Raw genomic sequence first — 22,079 nt, 5'->3', positions numbered from 1 at the left:
GCCAAGCATAGCTTCCCTGGGAGTTTCCAGCGTGGAACACGGTTTCAGGTTCTTTGTATGACACAACACTCAGGAAGAGATGCGTTCTCCATGTGCTTCTCTTGCACAACGTTTTCAGCCATGAAGTGATGGCCTGGCCTATTAATCTGCTAGCAATCTACAGTATCAAGGAGTTTTTGCAAGTGACCCATGGATTAATTTCAAGCAGAACTGGTTTATCAGTAATACAGAGTAGTGTAGAGAAGAAAAAATAATATTATTAGGGGACTGGAAGCAAAACCATACGACGAACAGTTATGGGAAGTAGGTATATCTAGTCCAGCAGTTCTCAACCTATGGGTCGTGACCCCATTTCACGGGGGTCGCCAAGTAAGGCTGTCCGCCATTTTTTCCCCTTTTCCGGCGGGTGCCTTACCTCCCTTGGGCTGGGCCAGCTGGTGGTCGGCCTGCTCTGTCTCTGCCGCTTGCCAGCTACGCCTCGGCCAGCGCAGGGGGCGGCACCACGCATGCGTGGCGCTCCCGGGCAGGGAAAGTCCTTGACTTACGACCGGTTGGGTAGTCCTGGACTTACTACCGGTTTAGTCCTTGACGCACTACCGGTTTAGTCCTCGACTTACGACCGGTTTAGTCCTTGACTTACAACCGGTTGGGGTCGCGGCATTAAAAAGGTTGAGAACCACTGGTCTAGTCTTATGAAGAGAAGGACCAGGGGTGACATGATAACAATCTTCCCATACATGTGGGGGTCCCTCAGAGAAGAGGGGGAGGGTCAACCTATTCTCCAAAGCACCTGAGGGCAGGACAAGAAGTAACAGATGGAGGGATCCCACCTAGAATTCGGAGACATTTCCTGATAGAACAATTAATCGGCAGCGTGGCTTCTCTCCAGAAGTTGGGGATGCTTCATCACTGGAGGATTTAAGAAGAGACTGGACAGCCATTTGTCCAGAATGGTATAAGGTCTTCTGTTCAAGCAGAGGGTTGCAGGCACAGGCGGTGTTTGCAGATGACCCCAGGAACATGATGGCCAGCGTTGGAGGTAAGTTTTGAGTGTCTACGTCAGTGGTTCTCAACCTTTCTAATGCCGCAACCCCATAATACAGTTCCCCATGTTGTGGTGACCCCCAACCACTTATACATCACCGGGTGCCAGGGGTGTGGCCATAGAAAAGGGGGGAAAATGGCGGACAGCCTTGTTTGGCGACCCCCGTGAAATGGTCGTTCGACCCCAAATGGGGTCCCGACCCACAGGTTGAGAACCACTGGTCTACGTGTAGCCTTAAAATCAACAGTCAAATTCTTCATGTAAAGAAATGGCCAGTCACAACTCCTCAACAAGCAGGAACTTTTAGATAAGGCAACGATACTACCCGTGGTTTGCACATCGTAAATGCCTGAGTTGTACATTAGAACACCCTTGATGTTCTGGGTCACAGAGTTTCAGTGAAAAGGATTAAAAATCTACTGAGAATAATGGATGAAGAAGTCAAAATTAGTTGGATCTTACAGGAGTAAGTCTGGATTTCAGCTCTGGATGTTGATTTGGGTCAAACTGCAAATGGAGAAGGGTGGGATAAACTGAAAATATGATCAGCTGGCCACAAAGACAAGCTAATTACTAATTCAACTTCATTCCATTATAAACTGGTATTCTAGTCCAACTCCCAACAGGAAACCCCATATCAGAGGGTATCCAACCTTCCCGGGCTCGTGGCTGGGAGGGAAGGAGGGCATTTCCGAATTGGCGTGCGCGTGCACATACATGCAACAAGACCATGCGCACCGGTGCGGCTCTAGCAGCCCCGTTTGCGCATGTGCAAATGGGCCATACACACCTGCCCTGTGCTAGCGGCACGTGCAAATGAGGCTGCGCAAGCCACGGGGCACCAGCGGCCCCGTTTGTGCCCATGCGCATGCACAAATGGGGACACAGGAACTAGCATGAGTGGGGGGAGTGTGTGCATCGGCCAGCCATTTCCGCATTTTTATGGCTCGCTGACCAAGAGACTGTAGTCTGATAGTGGGTCGTGACACATAGGTTGGGGACCCCTGCCCTATACCATTTTCAGGAAATATTAAGCCATCATCTCTCATCTCCTGGTCAAGCATTTCCTTTGGAGTGAAGAGAAGGAAGATCTGTTTGTTTCTCCATCCAACTCCGTGTTATTTCTCTGGACAATTATGCACTTGTAGGCAGAGCAAGGATTTAAATGCCTGGGACTTCTTGCTAGGAGATTAGGTGTTCCTCACTGGATTTTGGGATCCTCCCTCACTGATCTGCATTGTTCTGCCCGGCAGTCCATCGTGAATGGCAATTTAGGCAACCCACACAACAACATCATCAACAAAAGGACAACACCTGCAAGGTATAAATGGAACCTGCATTTAGCTGAAGCTGAAGCTCTGGAGAACTTTGCAATCATGAAAGCTCTGCTCGTTGCCTTCTTGCTGGCTATCCTTTACACGGAGAAAGGTACGGCAATTTTTATAATCCCTTTACCAAATGAACAGGATGTTATTAATTAAATTTTAACAGGTTTTATTAAGTAAAAAAAATGATGGGGCGGGTTCTTAAAGGCTTTTGGTCTGAAGATGTCCAGGGTGATCTAAAAGGAAAACAATAAGGGAGATGCTCAGAGTTATACATTTCAGGTGGGTGGCCGTATAATCAAATAAATAAATCAAAAATAAATAAATAACCATAAATAAGATGGTGATGTCAAAGGTCCTTCTATGTTTTCACTACAGTTCCATTCTGGGTCAGCCAACAAACTGGATAGCTCTTCTCTGGCTCCATAAACTCTCTTCTCAGGCTGTTTATCCTTCTCTATTTCATATGGCCTTGTGAGATAGACTTCACCTGAGACTGGAAGCTCCAGCGAGACAGTGAATTCTATCACACAACGATCCATGTCTGTGAGAAAGTGTACATTCTGTTGTCAATCTTGGATACAGTGATGTAGGATTTAAGGTAATTAATTCATGTATTTATTTAATACACTTTTAGGCCACCCAGCTCCAAATGACTCGGGGCAGCTTGCGTTAAAAAGAAAAGAACGATTAAAATAAATATGACAAATCAGATATGTCTGTTTATTTATTTGCTGTTCAATAGCCGGAAGGTGAATAAGTTTCAATGTCAAAGAACAAAAATACAAAAAGAAAAAAAATGTCTGGATAGTATCAGCAAAATAATAGTAACAAGAACAGCTTATTCTATGATGATACTTACACCATCAGACAGCATCTGCCTATCCCAGATCCTTGGGATGGACTTGATAGGTGAATATCCAGTCTAAACATCTGGCTGGTTGTGCAGCCAACAACAACAACAACAGCACGGACTTAACAATTGCCGATAGGAATGACAAAAAAGTCTGAATAGTGGACGTGGCAGTGCTTGGAGACAGCAGAATAGAAGAGAAAGAATGGGAAAAGATAACAAAATACAAAGACCTACAAACAGAAATAGAACGACTGTGGCAAAGGCAAGCAAGGGTGGTACCAATAGTAATAGGCGCCTTGGATGCAATCCCAAAACAGCTGGAGCACTAGAATAGAATAGAATAGAATAGAATAGAATAGAATAGAATAGAATAGAATAGAATAGAATAGAGCTGGAAGGTACCTTGGAGGTCTTCTAGACTAGCCCCCTGTTCAAGCAGGAGAACTATATCGTCTCAGACAGGTGAATGTCTAGTCTCCTTAAAAATCTCAGTTTCCAACCATTGTTTCTCGTCCTTCCCTCTGGTGCTCTGGTGAACAACCTGGCCCCCTCTTCCTTGTGGTAGCCCCTCAGATACTAGAACACTGCTATCATGTCTACCCTATTTCTTCTTTTCTTTAGACTAGCCAAACCCAAGTCCTGCAGCCATTATTCATATCTTTTAGCCTCCAGGCCTTTGATCATCTTAGTTGCTCTTCTCTGATTTTTTTCCAAACACTCAACATCTTTTTTGTGATATGGTGATCAAAATTGGCTGCAGTATTCCAGGTGTGGTCATACTAGGGCTTTGTAAAGCAATACTAGTACATCGTGTGATCTTGATTCTATGCCTCTGTTTATACAACCCAGGACTGTATTAGCTTTTTTGGCTGCTGCTACACACGGCTGGCTCATGTTTAAGGGATCGTCCACTAGGACTCCAAGGTCCCTCTCACAGTTGCTGTTTTTGAGCCAGATCTCGCCCAGTCTGTATTTGTGCCTTTGATTTTTCCTGCCTAAATGTAAGACTTTGCTTTTCTCCACACTGAAACTCATTTTGTTGGATATCACCATCAGTCAATTGCAAAAGGCAGCTTCCATCCTGCGACAATATACGTAACACCATCAAACATCGACATCTGCCTATCCCAGATCCTTGGTAAGGACTCGATAGGTAGACAAAAATGCCAAACACAGTCTGAACGTCTGGCTGACTGTGCGATGATCAACAACAACAACAGCAACAGCAGCAACAACAACAATAATACACCCACGCACCCACTTCACAGTCTATTTCTATTGCTCCTCTCTGGGAGGAGGTTTTAAAGTATTTATTTATTTTATTTTATTTTTAAAATTTATAAGCCGCCCCACTCCCGAAGGACTCTGGGTGGCTAACAATAAAAAACACATAAAACATAACAAAACAACAATACAAAAACAATCATCCAGGCCTGCCGGAAAAGCCAGGTCTTAAGCAGCTTACGGAAGACCAACAGGGTGGGAGCGGTCCTAATCTCCGGGGGGAGCTGGTTCCAAGACGTGGGCGCCATCACAGAGAAGGCCCTCCTCTGCGGCCCCGCCAAATGGCACTGCTTGGCCGATGGGGCCCGAAGGAGGCCCAGCCTGTGGGATCTAACCGGACGAAGGGAACTATGAGGTAGTAGGCGGTCTCGCAAATAGCCTGCCCTGAGCCATATAGGGCTTTAAAGGTAATGACCAACACCTTGAATTGGACCCAGAGACCAATAGGCAACCAGTGCAGCTCACGGAGGATAGGTGTAACCGAGGAGCACCCACTATCACTCACGCGGCTGCATTCTGCATTTACAGCAGAACTACTAGATTCTGTAACCACTTTTTTCCCTATGCCATCCGTCTTGTAAATTTTTTTTTCCGCTATGTATATCTACATATCTGAACTAGACTGTGTTGTTTCTCTGGGTCATATATGTGTGTGTATATGGGTGTATGCAAAATGTGTTTTACGATGGTTTTGCTGAAAACCGGCACTTCTGATTTTTGATAAAACCCCACACATAGTGAACAACAGCTTTGCACTTACGACCCCCATGTTTGCTTAATGGCCATTTGCAAAAAACCATCGTAATATTATGTCGGTCACATGACTGACCCATTTTACCACCATTATGAAGGTCCAGGATGATTGTAAACTGAGGACTCCTTGCCTCTAGTGCCGCTTCGATGAGAAGGGCGGCATATACATTTGGTAAATAAATACAGATCGTCTTTGACTTACAACAGTTCGTTTAGTGACTCTTGGAAATTGCAATAGCATCGGAAAACAAGTGACTTATGATCATTTTTCACACTTATGACCGTCACAGCATTCCCTAGGGTCAGGTGATTTACATTCGGAAGCTTGGCAACTGACTCACATTTATGACGGTCGCAGTGTCCCCGGAGTCACGTGATCCCCTTTTGCGAAGTTCCGACAAGCAAAATCAATGGGGAAGCCAGATTTGCTTAACGACAGTGTTATTGATTTGAGCAGCGCAGTGATTCACAAATGAAAGTGAATCTACGTGTCCTGGGATAATGTTGCAGGATCCAATGTGGGTTGGTCATTGGGACCAGTATTTCTGCCTACCAGAGCTTTCAGAACCGCAGTGATTCACTTAAGAACCATGGTGAGGCAAGTTGTAAAATGGGGCAATGCTCACTTAACAATTTCTCACTGAACCACATAAATGTCGGGCTCCGTTGTGATCGTAAATTCAGGTGTCATGGTTCCGACAGATGAAACTCTTCGAGGCATTGTTTACCTTAAAGAATCTTTTATTCGAGTAGCATAATATCGGCACTGCATAATTGAAGCCAAAAACTGAATTTCCCTCCCCTGGGCACCTGGTATCAAAACACAATTCCCTCCTCCAATTAGCAGTCATAAATCACATTCCCCAATTAGCTTGAAGCGCAGGTTTCTCTCTAGCTGTCCAGTCCGCCAATTCTTTATCAGCTCTGGGCTCAATAACCTTGATTCTCACGCTAAGTTTAGTGTTGTTATGTCTAGCTGGACTCTCGTTCACAGCTCCCCCCCTCCAAACATCATCTAACTCTACAAGCGAAAGGGGAAAAGATGGCTACATTTCCATCTGTTGTCAATGCAGAACATCCCATGATAGCAGCATTGACATCAGGACTGTGGGTGTGTCCTATGTTTTTCCTCTTTAAAAGATAGATCAAGTTCACCCATCTTAAAGTGGGCAATGCTGGTCTATAGAAATGTTTGTGGAGATGATCAGTTATCCAGACCCTGGTTGTCTCAAATCTCCATCACCCCCAGCATCCTGCCAGAACCGATGAAGCTACTTGGAGGAGAAGCAAAACGTCTTCCTCAAAGAAAAAAAAAAATGGTCCAGTTGCCTTTTGAGGAAAAAGAAAAAAAAGAAAAGCACCTTTGAGACGTAGAAAGTTGTTTTAGGCAATTCCTGAGGCTCCGTCACGGCTTCCCTGAAAGGCAGAGGTTTTTTTAAAACAACAACAACAACAACTCCCAGTCAGCTAATTTTTATCATTAGAGCTCTGCCTCTTGGTGGGGGGTGGGGGTGGGGTCCAGGTAATTTCTCATTTGTTTTTTTAAATGTAGTCAGCTCTTCCCCACTTGATATTTTCTTTCTTTCTTTCTTTCTTTCTCTTTCTTTCTTTCTTTCTTTCTTTCTTTCTTTCTTTCTTTCTTTTTTCTATCTCTCTCTCTCTTTCTCTCTCTCCCTCTCTCTCTCTCTCTCTCTCTCTCTTTCTTTCTCTTTCCATGATACTATTTATTTATTTAATTTAATGGGGTGCTGCCCATTCCGGAATACTTTATGTATATATGTATATATATATGTAGGTCTTTGGTTGTTCGGGTTTTCTCCCGCGTAAAATTGGAAGTGTCTTGGTGACGTTTCGACGAAGTCCCATTCGTCATCTTCAGGCTGGTGTTTTCAGCTTCGTGCTTCGAGGAGCAATGTGTGGTCTTAGCTGAGACCACACATTGCTCCTTGAAGCACGAAGCTGAAAACACCAGCCTGAAGATGACGAATGGGACTTCGTCGAAACATCGCCAAGACACTTCCAATTTTACGTGGGAGAAAGCCCGAATAACCAAAGACCTACATACAAACACCCGCGAAAACCTCAGAAAACATATATATATTTATGTAGGCATTTATGTGTATGTATGTATGTATGTATGTAAGTATGTATGTATGTATATATGTATATATGTATGTATTTCAATGGGATGCTGCCCATTCCAGAATGGATCGCAGTTCTCTATCATCTATCATCTCTCTTTCTCTCTTTCAACGGGAATGCTGCGGATTCCAGAATAGAGTCACAATACAACATTCATTCATTCATTCATTCATTCATTCATTCATTCAATTTCTATAGCAGCCCATCCCCATCTATGATTCTGGGTGGCTTACAATTGAAAAAAGTAGATAAACTACATTTAAAACAATAAAATATTGTTTTAAATGTTTTATTTTTAAATATTTTTTTTAATTTTATTTTTAAATAGTTTAAATATTTTGTTTTATTTATTTAATTATTTTATTTTTATTTCACCATTCATTCATTCAACGGATGTGCCGCACCTCTCCCCGGTAAGGATGAACTCTGGTTTTTATTTTAAAGCAGTAATAAAAACGAAGGAAATAAAGAATTTATCCAAAATAAAGTATGCATAGCAGCTGAGATACTTAGCCGGGAAGCAAAAAAGCCAGGGAACCAGTGCCTTTAGCATCTAGGTCAGCCATGGTGCCATTGAAGCTTCTCCTGTTATTTTTTGCATTTTGTGCATCAACAAGCAGGAGATGCTTTTTGTGGTCACCATCTTGAGTTGTTTTGGACCACACCCTACGTAGGCCTCTGTCAGCGGATCTGCTTTGTGCACTGCAACGTAGGCCTTTGTCATCGGATCTGCTTTGTGCACTGCACAATCCACCCACTCAGTCCATCTCTTTGTGTCATTGTAGTCCAGAAAGTCTCCTGGTTGAATTAACGTAGGTGTAGATGTTGAATCGCATGTAGGTGTCTCAGCTATGTAAGGAGGGTGGAACTAAAGTGTAATTGTATGTAGGACTGGCAATTACCACCTAATAATAAAAACACCTAAAAAGATAGATACAATAAGAGCTGGTCACAGTGAAGGAATCAGATTGGAAACGAGGAGAGTGGGAGTTTTAGTGCCACCTTGGACACAAAGCCAGCTGGGTGACCTTGGGCCAGTCGCTTCCTCTCAGCCCTAAGAAGGAGGCAATGGCAAACCACTTTGGAAAAACCTCACCAAGAAAATTGCAGGGACTTGTCCAGACAGTTTCTGAAAATGGAACAGGGTTGAGCAGAAGGAAAAAATAATGTATACGTAGGGGGAAAAAAAAGGTGATAAGGAGAGAATAAGGCTAAATTAGAAGAATTTCAAGTTAGTTCGATAAATCCATCATAAGGAGCTCCAACAAACAGGAAGACAGAATATCTATATCTATCTATCTATTTATCTATCTATCTATCTATCTATCTATCTATCTATCTATCTATCTATCTGTCTATCTATCTATGTAAAGTTATCTTCATTTTATGAAATGTCTCTGTCAACGCTGCTAACCTCGGATGTTTTGCTTTGACAAAATGCAACCATTTTCTTCTTATGTTTTACTTTTAGAGTTAGAGCTAGAGTTAGATGATGCTGGGGGGGGGGGAGGAATGTGCATGAGAGTTTAGCTAGACATAACAATACTGGACTTAGTGTGAGAATCAAGGTTATTGAAATAAGAGATGATAAGAATTGGCGGGCTGGAGAACTGGAGGGAAAGCCTGCATTTCAAACTAATTGGAGAATGTGATTTAGGACTGTTAATTGGAGAAAGGAATTGTGCTTTGTGATGCTATGTGCTCAGGGGAGGGGAATTCAATTTTTGGCTTCGATTGTGTTAGTGCCGATGCTATGCTACTCAAATAAAGATTCTTTAAGGTAAACTATGCCTCGAAGTTCTTTGAAGAGTTTCATCTGTCAGAACCATGACAGTCTCATCTCGTAAAACGTTTTATCTTCATGTTGCCTCTTATTCTTGGGTTGTAAAAGAGAACTTTCCTCAGGATTCCTCATCCGTTGTAAGTCTATTCAGAGTGAAGGCAACGCTCCTTTCTTTTAGTTTAGTGATGTCACCACAATCTCCTTCAAAGTTAGGATGCTGTAGTCCTCCAGTTGGAACAGTTCATTTGTTCGAAATTACAAGGGCACTGAAAAAAGTGACTCCTGACTGTTTTTCAGGCTTATGACCGTGGCAGCACCCCATGGTCACGTGATCAAAATTTGGACGCTTGGCAACTGACTTGTACTTATAACAGTTGCAGGGTCCATGGATTATGTGATCCCCTTTTGCAAACTTCTGACAAGCAAAGTCAATGGGGAAGCTGGATTCACTTAACATTCGTGTTACTAATTTAACAGCTGCAGGGATCCACTTAACCACTGTGGCGAGAAAGGTTGCCAAATGGGGCAAAATTCCCTTAACAACCATCTTGTTTAGCAACATAAATTTTGGGCTGATTGTGGTTGTAAGTCAAAGATTGCCTATAATTCTTCTGGTTTAAGCATGGCAATCAGTAAGAGTTACAGCCTTGAAGAGAAATGCAAATTTATTCTTGAGTGAGCTTGATAGGATCAACTGGGACATGCTTGACAATAAATATATTTCATTTAAATGTAATTTAAATATTGTAAGTTAGAACGGTGTGAGGTGGCTTCACTTGGTCACCATGTAAAAAAGATGTTGAGACGCTAGAAAGAGTGCAGAGAAGAGCAACAAAGATAATCAGGGGACTGGAGGCTAAAACATACAAGGAATGGTTGCTGGAACTGGGAATGTCTAGTTTAATGAAGAGAAGGACGACAGGGGACATGATAGAAGCATTCCAATATCTCAGGGTCTGCCCCAAAGAAGAGGGAGTCAAGCTCTTCTCCAAAGCCCCTGAAGGCAGGACAAGAAGCAACGGATGGAAACTAACCAAAGAGAGAAGCAACCTAGAATTAAGGAGAAACTTTCTGACAGTTAGAACAATTAACCAGTGTAACAGCCTGCCTCCAGAAGTTGTGAATGCTCCAACACTGGAAGTTTTTAAGAAGAGACTGGACAGCCATTTGTCTGAAATGGGATAGGGTTTCCTGCCTGAGCAGGGGGTTGGACTAGAAGACCTCCAAGCTCTATTCTGATTGATTGATATTTATGTTCTGATAGAAAAGAGTCTCTCCCAACCAGCCTCTTCTGTGTGTGAAGCTGAATTGCATTGTGGAAGGAAAAATCTTCATAAGAGTTCAGTCCAAGCCAGGAATGAACAACATGGCGACTGCTTTAGAAAGAAGGTTGCATTTTATTGAAGAGGAGAACCAGACAGGAAGATGGCTCTAGAAGAAAAAAGTGAGACCACACGTAGTAGGGAGTGGGTTTTATACCATCTTGGGCTTTTGTTTGGAGTTATTTCCTGTTCCTGTTTGAGGCTTTGTATTTCCTGTGTCATGTACTTTGACCTGAGTCTGAGTGTGTCTCTTTGGCATCTGTGGTTAATCCTATTATGTCCTGTCCTAGAGTTTGGGTGGGGTATGTAGATTTTAGGTGTCTTTGCCTTCCTAAGCTTCTAGCTGGAGGCCTCCAACCTTCCTGAATGGATTATCACATCTGCATTTCTACAGAGCTGGTTTCTGCTTGTGGGAGGGAGACTTGGGGCTATTAAGAAAAACTGGGCATGCTTTTCTGCCTCTTTAAGATCCTTTAAGATCCTATTCTGCCCTTTTAATATTTCCTTCTCTGGGGGGGGGCTGATTTTCCACAGCATATTTCATACTAAAGACATGTCAAATAATACTACGGAATAATGCTTATGATGTGAGCAAGGAATCAGTTCCTTGTAACCAAGAAGAGACACCGGCAAGGAAGGTTAAAAAAGAAAGTCAGGACGGGGGTCTGTGCTACGCAGTTGAAGTCCACACTTCTTAACTTTGCCGTGGGTAAAAAAAAAACAAACTGATAGGAGCCCGATCTGCCTTCTGTCATTGTGACCCATACAGCTTAATGTGACTATCCTGGATATCAATTTGTATTTCTACTTTTGTTTTCTTTAATTATTTTCCATCATTTCTTTTTTGCTTTGTTTTCATTGCTCCACATTTCAATCAATTTGTGGTGATCTACAAATATGGCTAAATGATGCCTTTGAAGACATTCCTTGCAAATTTCTCGCAAGGAGGCAAATGACTGGCTGTCTGCAAGGAGTATAAATCCTTCCATTCCCCATCATCCAGTCAGAGCTGAAGAAGCTTCTTGGATGAGAAGCGAAACGTCTTCAAAGGAAAACAAGAAAGCCCAGTTGCCTCATGAAAAAGCAACTTTGGGTCAAAGAAGTAATGCAAGATTGGAAGATGTGGAGAGACCTGGCCCTTAGACTTCCCAAGACTAGGTTACAAATGAATGGATAACTTCATGATGATGATCATCAAGAATCAAACCGGTCTAAACAAGAACCACCCTAGAAAAGAGATAAAAATATAAAATGTGGTGAGAAGTTAGATTATCTGGCAGGGTTGCTCTCAATTATGAAGCTCTATCTGTGTTTTTGCATGTTGTACATGCTGGCTGGGAAATTCTGGGAATTGAACACCCATCTTTTTGTTGTTGGTAGTTGCGAAGTTGTGTCCGACCCATCGCGACCCCATGGACAATGTTCCTCCAGGCCTTCCTGGCCTCTACCATCTTTGGGAGTCCCTTTAAGCTCACACCTACTGCTTCAGTAACTCCATCCAGCCACCCCATTCTCTGTCGTCCCCTTCTTCTATTGCCCTCCATCTTTCCCAGCATCAGGCTCTTCTCCACTGAGTCCTTCCTACTCATTAGGTGGCCAAAGTACTTGAGTTTCAACTTCAGGGTCTGGCCATCTTAAAGTTGCCAAAATTGAGGTCTTGATATCCAAGCAATCTTTCTCGTCTTTGGATGCTTGTCCAAGTAGAAGGACTGAAATGAAAATTTATTATGAAGGTCTCCATTCAGTTAAGTCCTCCAAGTTTAAGGAAGAGCTTCTCCATAGGGGTCCTTAAACACCCAACCTTTCCCCTTGCAAACAAATTTAGTCATAGTATAACTTTTTTTTTTCCTTCTGTTCTCTCGCTTCCGATTCTCGGAGGCAATGTTTTTGATGACATTTTTCAGAAGTGGGCTTGCCATTGCTTCTTTCCTAGGGCTGAGAGCAAGTGACTGGCTGGCCTGCAAGGTCACCCAGCCAAAGACAGGAATATACATATATATATTTTTCTGAGGTTTTCGCGGGTGTTTGTATGTAGGTCTTTGGTTATTCAGTTTTTCTCCCGCGTCAAATTGGAAGTGTCTTGGTGACGTTTCGATGAAGTCTCATTCGTCATCTTCAGGCTGGTGTTTTCGGCTTCGTGCTTCTAGGACACAGGTCGGCAACCTGCGGCTCTGGAGCCGCATGCGGCTCTTTGAGCCTTCCCTTGTGGCTCCCAGCCTCCTCTGCCTTTGCAGAGAGAGACAGAGACAGAGAGAGGCAATTGCGCTTCCCTGCTTCTGTGTGTGTGTGTGTGTGTGTGTGTGTGTGTGTTTTGTGTGTGTGTGTGTGTGTGTGTGTGTGTGTGTGTGTATGTGTAAAAGAGAGTGCACTCACATTGTTCTCCGAGGAGCTGAAAAGCTTTCTGGGCGGAGCTCCTCCCTTTCCTTTGCTGCGTCTCAGCAGGAAGCAGGAAGGGCCGGAGAAAGCTAGCTAGCCCAGCTAGGCTGACTCAGGAATTCTGGGAGTTGAAGTCCATGAGTCATAAAAGAGACGAGGTTGCTTACCCTGAAGCTTGTTGGACAACAGCTTGAAGCTTGCCAGGTGAGCAGCAGATAGGAGAGGGGGGGGGAGGGAGAGAGAGAGAGAGAGAGAGAGGGAGAGAGAGAGAGAGGAAAGAGAGAGAGAAAGAAAGAGAGTGGGGGAAGAGGAGTGGCAGACCAAGGGCAGAGAGGGAGGGAGGGAGAGAGAGAGAGAGAGACCCTTTTGACATCTAAAATGAAGATAACACTGCATATATCCTTTTTTTACCTGTGTGTGTATGTAATTTTATTCTCTTAAAGCATTCTCTCGGTGATCATTGTTTTAATAGTATGGATATTCCCAAGAGTCATATTTTTACTTTTATTTTTAATGTGTGTGTGTGTGTGTGTGTGTGTGTGTGTGTACACACACATACACAAACACTCTCTCTCTCTCTCTCTCTCACACACACACACACACACCTATAATAAAGATAAAAAAGGATATATGCAGTGTTATCTTCATTTTAGATATCAAAAGGGTTTTGTGGCTCCCGGTGTTTTGTTTTTGGTGGGAAACGGGTTCAAGTGGCTCTTTGAGTGTTTTGGGTTCCCTACTCCTGTTCTAGGAGCAATGAAGCCGAAAACACCAGCCTGAAGATGACGAATGAGACTTCGTCGAAACGTCGCCAAGACACTTCCAATTTGACGCGGGAGAAAACCTGAATAACCAAAGACCTACATACAAACACGCGCGAAAACCTCAGAAAAAAAAATATATATATTGTTTCTTTCATTCAATCATGTCTGATTCTTGGAAACTGGCTGGACAAGTTTGAGATGTCATGTTAATGACCTAATTTATTGCCCCGGGAAAAATCGTAAGTTTGACTTGAATGCCTGCAAATCTTTCTCGCCGTGTCTTTCACGCTTCCCAACTCTGGTGCTTGATGAAAACGATGTGATGCAAACAGGTCAGTTGCCAGGGCCTACTACCTTTGAATGAAACACCCCACGGAATTCTTCTTCTTTTAATTTATTTCTGGGTCATTCCTCTTCCATAAGGTGTGTGGCCACCCCACCCAGCTATTTGGGTCTTAATGAGTTCTTTCAACCTAGGCAGGGCAGGTAAACAAACAAGCGGATCTTACATGTCAAAATCTCCATTAGAATTTCAACAGGTTCTGCAGATCTAAGGATAAATGGACAACAGGTAATTAGATGTAGACTTCACGATTGCAACAAGAATAACTTGGATGGCTCTTGATACTCTGTGGCTGAATGTACCGTAGCAGAAGATCAACTTGGAAATGTTCAGTTTAACGAAGAGAAGGACAAGGGGTGACATGGTAACAGTCTTCCAATATTTGAGGGGCTGCCTCAAAGAAGAGGGGGTTAATTTATTCTCCGAAGCACCGGAAGGCAGGACAAGAAGCAACGGATGGAAACTCATCAAGGAGAGAAGCAACCTAGAACTAAGGAGAAATTTCATGAAAGGGAGAACAATTGATTAGTGGAATGGCTCCCTACAGAAGTTGCAGGTGCTCCATCACTGGGGGTTTTTAAGAAGAGACTGGACAACTATTTATCTGGAATGGTCTAGGGTCTCCTGCCTGAGCAAAGGGTTGGGCTAGAAGACCTCTAAGGTCCCTTCCAACCATATTATTCTATGTTGAAAAGTTTGTAGAACAGATACAGCTTCTGAGATGAGTTAACTCCCCATTAGGGATGATATGGTAGCAATTGTCCAAATATTTGAGGGGCTGCCACAAAGAAGAGGGGGGTCAACCTATTCTCCAAAGCACCTGAAGGCAGGACAAGGAGCAACGGATGGAAACTAACCAAGGAGAGAAGCAACCTGGAACTAAGGAGAAACTTCCTGACAGTGAGAACAATTAACCAGTGGAACCACCTGCCTCCAGAAGTGGTGAATGCTCCAACACTGGAAGTTTTTAAGAAGGGACTGGACAGCCATTTGTCTGGAATGGAATAGGGTCTCCTGCTTTGGGCAGGGGGGCTGGATTAGAAAACTAAGGTCCAAAGTCCCAACTCTATTATTCTGAAACTTGAGGATACAAGAAGAGGGCTGTTGAGGTGGACAGAGGACCACCCTCCCTATTGTGTTTTCCCCAAAAATAAAACCCAACCGGAAATGAACCCCTAGAATGATTTTTCAGGATGCTTGTAATATAAGCCGCACCCCAAAAATAAGCCCCAGTTAAGATTGTCAGCGAGACGGACACATTTAGTACCATATTTTCTCCAAAATAAGACCTAACAGGAAAATAAGCACTAATGCAGTGGTTCTCAACCTGTGGGTCGGGACCCCATTTGGGGCCGAACGACCATTTCACGGGGGTCGCCAAACAACGCAGTCCGCCATTTTTTCCCCCCTTTTCCTTAGCTGTGCTATTCCCTCTTATTCTATTGGCTTTTGAAAGCCAATAGAATAGACTCTCTTGAATAGAGTCTAATTCTATTGGCTTTCAAAAGCCAATAGGAATTGTCCAGGCTGTCTCTGCCCTGCTGAGCCCGCCAAAAGTCCCATTCTGCAAACGGTGCTGCACCAGTTGAGTAGTCCTCGACTTACGACCGGTTGAGTAGTCCTCGACTTACGACCGGTTGGGGGTCGCGGCATTAAAAAGGTTGAGAACCACTGCACTAATGCATCTTTGGGGGCAAAAATTAATATAAGACCCGGTCTTATTTTTGGAGAAACACGGTATATAGTGAGCTTTTAAAAGCAGGATTCCATGGCTATTGAAACCAGATCTTCTCAAGATGCCTAGAGAAAGACAGAGAAGGAAACCATTTGTAGATAGTCCTTGGCTTATGACCGTAATGGTCATTAAATCCTGATCGTCCTGAACTGGGTCACCCATGTGACTGACCTGATTTTATGACCTGTTTTGCACTGTGTTAAGTGAATGCTGTGGCTGTTGAACTAATGGTTCTCTATCTCTTTTAATTTTTTTGCTGAAAATTAAAACTAAGTGCCGATGTTGTAAACTGTTGCAAAATGCAGCCACGTGACTCTGGGACATTGCAAATAGCTGTAAATGCAGAGCAATTGCCAAATGTCTCACATGTGATTATGTGATGGTGGGGAGCCCAACTATCAGAACTCTGGAACTGGGTCGTAAGTACAAGAGATTAACTAAGGGAGGGGTCCCCAACCTGTGGGCTGCAGCCCGATAGCGGGCCATGGGCTTCTGGCCACTGGGCTGCGGGACAGGCATGCCAGCGCATGCACATGTGTGCATACCTCCCACAGGGCGTGAAAACAGGATGCCGTGGCACGTGGTGCAAAAATGGGCCACTGCGTGAAAACAAGATGCTGCTGCATCTTGGAGCGCAAAAACAGGACGCCATGCCACCATGCTGCACAAAAACAGGCCACGCCACATCTCAGGGTGCGAAAATGGGATGCCACTGCACCTCGGTGTGCAAAAATGGGCTGATGCCACGCCTTGGGACCTAGAAACAGGGTGCTATGCACAAGAACGGGGCAGGGCTAATGAGTATCACGCAAATGCTAACCCTGCCCTGTTTGCAGCACGCGCATGCTTGTGGCTGTGTGCGTGCGTGCACGCATAAAATTCTCCCCCCCCTTTCTCTCTGGTCCACCAACCAAGAAAGGTTGGTGACCTATGAACTAAGGAGTGAGTTGTAAGTCAAAGGCTACTTGTGTGCTACCAATAAAGCTGAGCATGATAATATTTGTATTAAATTGCTAGGGTTCTCACACATCTAGGCTTCCAATATTCAGATCACCACTAGATGGCATCAGAGATTCAGGGAAAAAAATTCTGTTCTGCTGCTGGTACCTGGTGGTCAACTGGATTATAGCAGAATCCGTATTGAAAATGGGATTTGCTTACTGTTTAAAAAAATACCCTTTAATTGAGCTTGGAAGCTTGCACGGAGATGAGTATCCTGGCATGAGAAAGGGATATTGTGCAATTTGGTCTTCTGCATGTCTACATAAAAGCAAGTTCAGGTAGTCCTTGACTTACAACAGTTCATTTAGGGACCGTTCAAAGTTACAACAGGACTGAAAAAAGTGACTTATGACCGTTTTTCACACTTATGACCTTTGCAGCATCCCCGTGGTCGCGGGATCAAAATTCAGACTCTTGGCAACCGGTTCATATTTATGACAGTTGCAGTGCCCCCTTTTGCGACCGTTTGACCACAAAGTCGATGGGGAAGCCAGATTCACTTAACAACCAGGTTACTAACTTAACAACTGCAGTGATATACTTAACAACTGTGACAAAAAAAGTTATAAAATGGGGCAAAGCTTACTTGACAACTGTCTCACTTAACAACAGAAAGTTTGGGCTCAATCGTGGTCATAAATTGAGGACTACCAGTGAATAGTATTTACATGAACATAATATATGGGACTATCGGTGTTCCCTGCTTAGTAACCACAACTGGGACCAGCAGCTCAGTTATTAAGCAAAGCGGTCACTAAGTGAAACCACATCGGTGCTTATGATCTAACTTCTTTTCTTTGCTTCACAGACCCGCAAATGTCGTAAACTGGTTGTAAAGCTATTCTTTCATTACAGTTGTAACTGCAAACAGTTGCTAAATGAAGCAGGTGCTAAATGAAGGTTACCTATACATTTACTATCAACCAGTGGTGGGATTCAGCCGGTTCGCACCAGTCTGGCAAAACCGGTAGCTAAATTTTGCAGAGTTCGGAGAAACGACTGAATGCACCCTACTTCCGGAAGTCCGTTCTAGGCCTCGGAGGCCTGGAGGAGGCCTCCCAGGCCTAGAACGGCCAACCGAAAGTGCATGGATACTACTTCCGGAAGTCCTTCTAGGCCTCCCAGGCCTAGAACAGCCGACCGAAAGTGCATGGATGCCACTTCCGGAAGTCCATTCTAGGCCTGGGAGGCCCAGGTCTGCATCCATGCAGAGAACCGGTTGTTCAGGTGTTTGAATCCCACCACTGCTATCAACCAACAACTGATGCTTTTGTAAATTCCTACGAGCTGGTTTTTATAAAACGTTTGCACTGCTATGTTCTGAATTTGGAATCCACCCAAAAGGGTTTTCGAGGTGTCCTTATTCCATCTAATAATTTAACAATTACTCTTCCTTGTAATTATAGTGAAGTGTGAAAGAAAAGGCTGCTGATATATTTTGGTTCAATCTGCACAGGGTCTCCTTGACTTACAACAATTGATTTACAACAGCACTGAAAAAAGTGACATATGACCGTTTTTCACACTTACGACCATTGTAGCATCCACACAGTCACATGATCAAAATTCAGCTGCTTGTCAACTGACTCATATTTATGACAGTTGCCATGCCCCGGGGACACCTGATCCCCTTTTGCAAAGCACAACGTGTGGGGAAGCAAGATTTAATTAACAACCATGTGGCTAACTTACCAACAAGGATTCCCTTAACAATTGTGGCAAGAAAGGTCATAAAATGGGGCAAAACTCACTTAAAAACTGTCTCACTTAACAATAGGAAGTTTGGGTTTGATTATGGTTGTAAGGCCAGGACTGCCTCTACTGCAAGGGTCCCCAATACACGGTCCGTGGAGCAGTACCGGACCACAGCATGCCAGCAACCAGTCTGCAGAAACAAGCAAAGCCCCATCCGCGGGATGCAGTCAGCACACAAAACCACACCCCCTCTGGTCCACGGGAAAAACCTCTCTACACAGAACTGGTTCCTGGTGCTCAAAAGGTTGGGGACCTGTGCTGTACTGGATTTAAAATGCTCAGCCATTCCTAGGTTGCACTACAAGGTCCAGGAATATTGGATTCTTAACACGGAAAGGTTAGCCTGGCTACTCCTGTATAAAAATGTGTTTTTCTATCTTTTATTCAGTACATTCCCTCGCCTGCTATTACTGTGAAAATGAGCCTTCCAACTGGAACTGCATGTCCATGAAGAAGTGCGCAGAAACAGACAAATACTGCACTACCATTAAAAGGGTTAACCGTGGCAGACATGGTACGTATCATGGAAGCAGAAATAATTACGGTACTGGCCACTTTTGCAATGAACTAGAAAGTGGTTTAGGGGGAATGATCTAATGTCCAAACTATTTTAACAACAACAACAACAACAATAAATCATAGTAATAATAATAAAGCTGGAAGGGACCTTGCAGGTCATCTAGTCCAACCCCCTGCTCAGGCAGGAAAACTTATACCATTTCAGACAAATGGCTGTCCAGTCTCTTCTTCAACATTTCCAGTGTTGGAGCATTCACCGCTTCTGGAGTCAAGTTGTTCCACTGATTAATTGTTCTAACTATCAGGTAATTTCTCCTTAGTTCTAGGTTGCTTCTCTCCTTGATCCGTTTCCATCCGTTGCTTCTTGTCTTGCCTTCAGGGGCTTTGGAGAATAGCTTGACTCCCTCTTCTTTGGGGCAGCCCCTGAGATACTGGAAGACTGCTATCATGTCCCCCCTCATCCTTCTCTTCATTAAATTAGACATACCCAATTCCTGTAACTGTTCCTTATATGTTTTAGCCTCCAGCCTCCTTAAAAATATTGAACATTGCTATTAAATCCTGGCAACAGGGTGCCAGGATGTTGATATTCATGTTTGGGTCCAGACCTGAATTATACAAGGAACAGAAGAAAGCTTCCTTTGAGCTTAACTTAAGTTCCAGGTTACTGGTTCTCCAGAGATTTGAAAGGAAGGGGTAGTTGATAAGAAGATGCTGGTTTCAGATAGACTTGACCCTCAATGTCTGAGACCAGAGAGGTTCAACCATTGTTAAGAAAGTTGGAAGAAGAATCGATGTACCAGGGAAATGAGGAATGTTTAATGTTCTTCCCATATGCTGTGTAGTGGGACTGCATCCAGTTTTGGTCTCCATGCTATAAAAAAGATGTTGAGACTCTAGAAAGAGTGTAGAGAAGAGCAACAAAGATGATCAGGGGACTGGAGGCTAAAACATATGAAGAAAGGTTGCTGGAATTGGGTATGTCTAATTTAACGAAGAGAAGGACAAGGGGGGACATGATAGCAGCCTTCCAATATCTCAGGGGCTGCCACAAAAAAGAGGGAGAAGCGATTCTCCAAAGCACCTGAAGGCAGGACAAGAAGCAACAGATGGAAACTCAACAAGGAGAGAAGCAACCTGGAACTAAGGAGAAATTTCCTGACAGAACAATTAAGCAGTGGAACAGATTGCCCTCAGAAGTTATGGGAGCTTCATCACTGGAAGCTTTCAAGAAGAGACTGGACTGCCATCTGTCAGAAATGGTGTAGAGCAGCGGTTCTCAACCTGTGGGTCGCGACCCCATTTGGGGTCGAACGACCATTTCACGGGGGTCGCCAAACAATGCAGTCCGCCATTTTTCCCCCTTTTCCTTGGCTGAGCTACTCCCTCTTATTCTATTGGCTTTTGAAAGCCAATAGAATAGACTCTCTTGAATAGAGTCTAATTCCATTGGCTTTCAAAAGCCAATAGGAATTGTCCAGGTTGTCTCTGCCCTGCTGAGCCCGCCAAAAGTCCCATTCTGCAAACGGTGCTGCAACTTGTCTGCAGTGAAGGCGAGCTGTCTGGAAGCTTCCACCCCTCCCTGCTGAGCAACTACTAAAAATGGAAGTAAAAGAGGGCCAGGGGTGGGAGGTGAGAGGCCGGCGGGCGCAGGGAGGGTTGCTGACGTGCGTGGGGCCCGGCGGGTGCCTTACCTCTCTTGGGCTGAGCCAGCTGGTGGCCCAGCCGGTGGTTGGCCTGCGCCGTCTCTGCCGCTTGCCAGCTACGCCTCGGCCGGCGCAGGAGACAGCACCATGCATGCGCGGCGCTCCCGGGCAGGGAAAGTCCTTATGACCGGTTGGGTAGTCCTTGACTTACGACCGGTTGGGTAGTCCTCGACTTATGACCGGTTGGGAGTCGCGGCATTAAAAAGGTTGAGAACCACTGGTGTAGAGTCTCCTGCTTGGGCGGGGGGGGGGGGTTTGGACTAGATGACCTACAGATCCCTTCCAACTCTGTTATTCTATAAGGGACACTTGGAAAGTAGAGGAAATAACTGCCAAAGGACCCGGGAGACCTGTTTCTCCACTTCAGCAACTTGAAATTGGGTGGACTTCAACCCCTGCTAGCTGGGGTATTCTGGGAGTTGAAGTCCATCCATTTTCAAGTGGCTGAGTTAGAAGGTCCAGCCAGAAAGGGAAACTGAGTCTCGATAGGGCTGAAATCCCCCCCCCCCAATTTTTGGTGGCTTCTAATTTCTTGTATTTTATATAATGAGTTGATTTTATTTTGCCACATAAAGGTGAGTCTGATGACTACCGGATCAGCAAGCAATGCACTCCATCTTGTGAGGAAAATTTCATGGACACGGGATCGTCCTCCGTTGCTACCAAGTGCTGCCAGTTTTCCTTCTGTAACATCAGTGGGGCTGCCAGCGTGAAACTGAGCAACATGGTGCTGGTTTTGGGAATCTTGGGCAGTTTCTTCTACATCTTCCAGTCTAGATAAGGGATTGCTCATAATTCTTACAAGAAAGAGAGATAACAAATTTCATCCAGACTCCTAAAGCTTCTCACAGGGTCTGCTCCTGAGCCCAGGATCAACACACCAAATAGATTCTCGATTCTCCTACACTAAAATTGGTCTCTATTTGCGTATTACAGAACACGAAGCTTCCCTTTGTACATAGAACTCCGGAAGACCTTTGTATTAAGTAGTATTTTTATTTAGTATCCACTTGTATCTAAGTCTAGCACAAACCTATTTTGCCTCACCGTAATAATTCTTTATAGGGAGAGCATTTATTAAAGATTGTCAAGGCCTCAGGCAGCTGGCTGACGTCGCATCCTTCTTCTCGTGACACACAATAACATTATTTTGCAAAACTGGCTTAATTAAAAATAACTTCCTACTTTGGTGCACGCAAAGGGCATTGTTAACTACATTTTCTTCTTGGTTATGTTCCCCCCCCATACCTTTCTGTGATGATTTAATGATGGTTTTAGCCACCTCGTGTGGAAAGGGCATAACTGCAAGAGTTTAGAGAAAAGCTAACTCCAGAAGATGGGAGAGGATGGAGGAACATTGTCCATGGGG

At 44.1% G+C, this 22,079-nt stretch overlaps 1 protein-coding gene across 1 annotated transcript; it reads left to right on the top strand.

Moving 5' to 3' along the window:
* The first annotated feature begins 2,288 nt into the window (after positions 1–2,288).
* Positions 2,289–21,812, top strand: LOC120320177 (lymphocyte antigen 6E-like). Its single transcript, XM_039369694.1, has 3 exons — positions 2,289–2,473; positions 18,874–18,999; positions 21,286–21,812. Exons 1-3 carry the CDS (start codon positions 2,422–2,424, stop codon positions 21,489–21,491), a joined length of 384 nt encoding a protein of 127 aa, XP_039225628.1. The 5' UTR covers positions 2,289–2,421; the 3' UTR covers positions 21,492–21,812.
* The last annotated feature ends 267 nt before the right edge of the window (positions 21,813–22,079 follow it).

This window comes from Crotalus tigris, unplaced genomic scaffold, assembly GCF_016545835.1.
Source record: "Crotalus tigris isolate CLP2741 ecotype Arizona unplaced genomic scaffold, ASM1654583v1 scf7180000021202.270236883:394553, whole genome shotgun sequence".
NCBI lineage: Eukaryota > Metazoa > Chordata > Lepidosauria > Squamata > Viperidae > Crotalus > Crotalus tigris.
The sequence above is the reverse complement of the archived record's forward strand: the minus strand, read 5'-3'. Positions and strand labels throughout refer to the sequence as shown.

Excerpts from the sequence above, each read along its gene's own strand:
- LOC120320177 (XM_039369694.1), top strand. The coding sequence starts at position 2,422 with ATGAAAGCTCTGCTCGTTGCCTTCTTGCTGGCTATCCTTTACACGGAG. Across the intron at positions 2,474-18,873 it reads TATCCTTTACACGGAGAAAG|TACATTCCCTCGCCTGCTAT; the intron begins GTACGGCAATTT and ends TCTTTTATTCAG. Across the intron at positions 19,000-21,285 it reads GGTTAACCGTGGCAGACATG|GTGAGTCTGATGACTACCGG; the intron begins GTACGTATCATG and ends TGCCACATAAAG.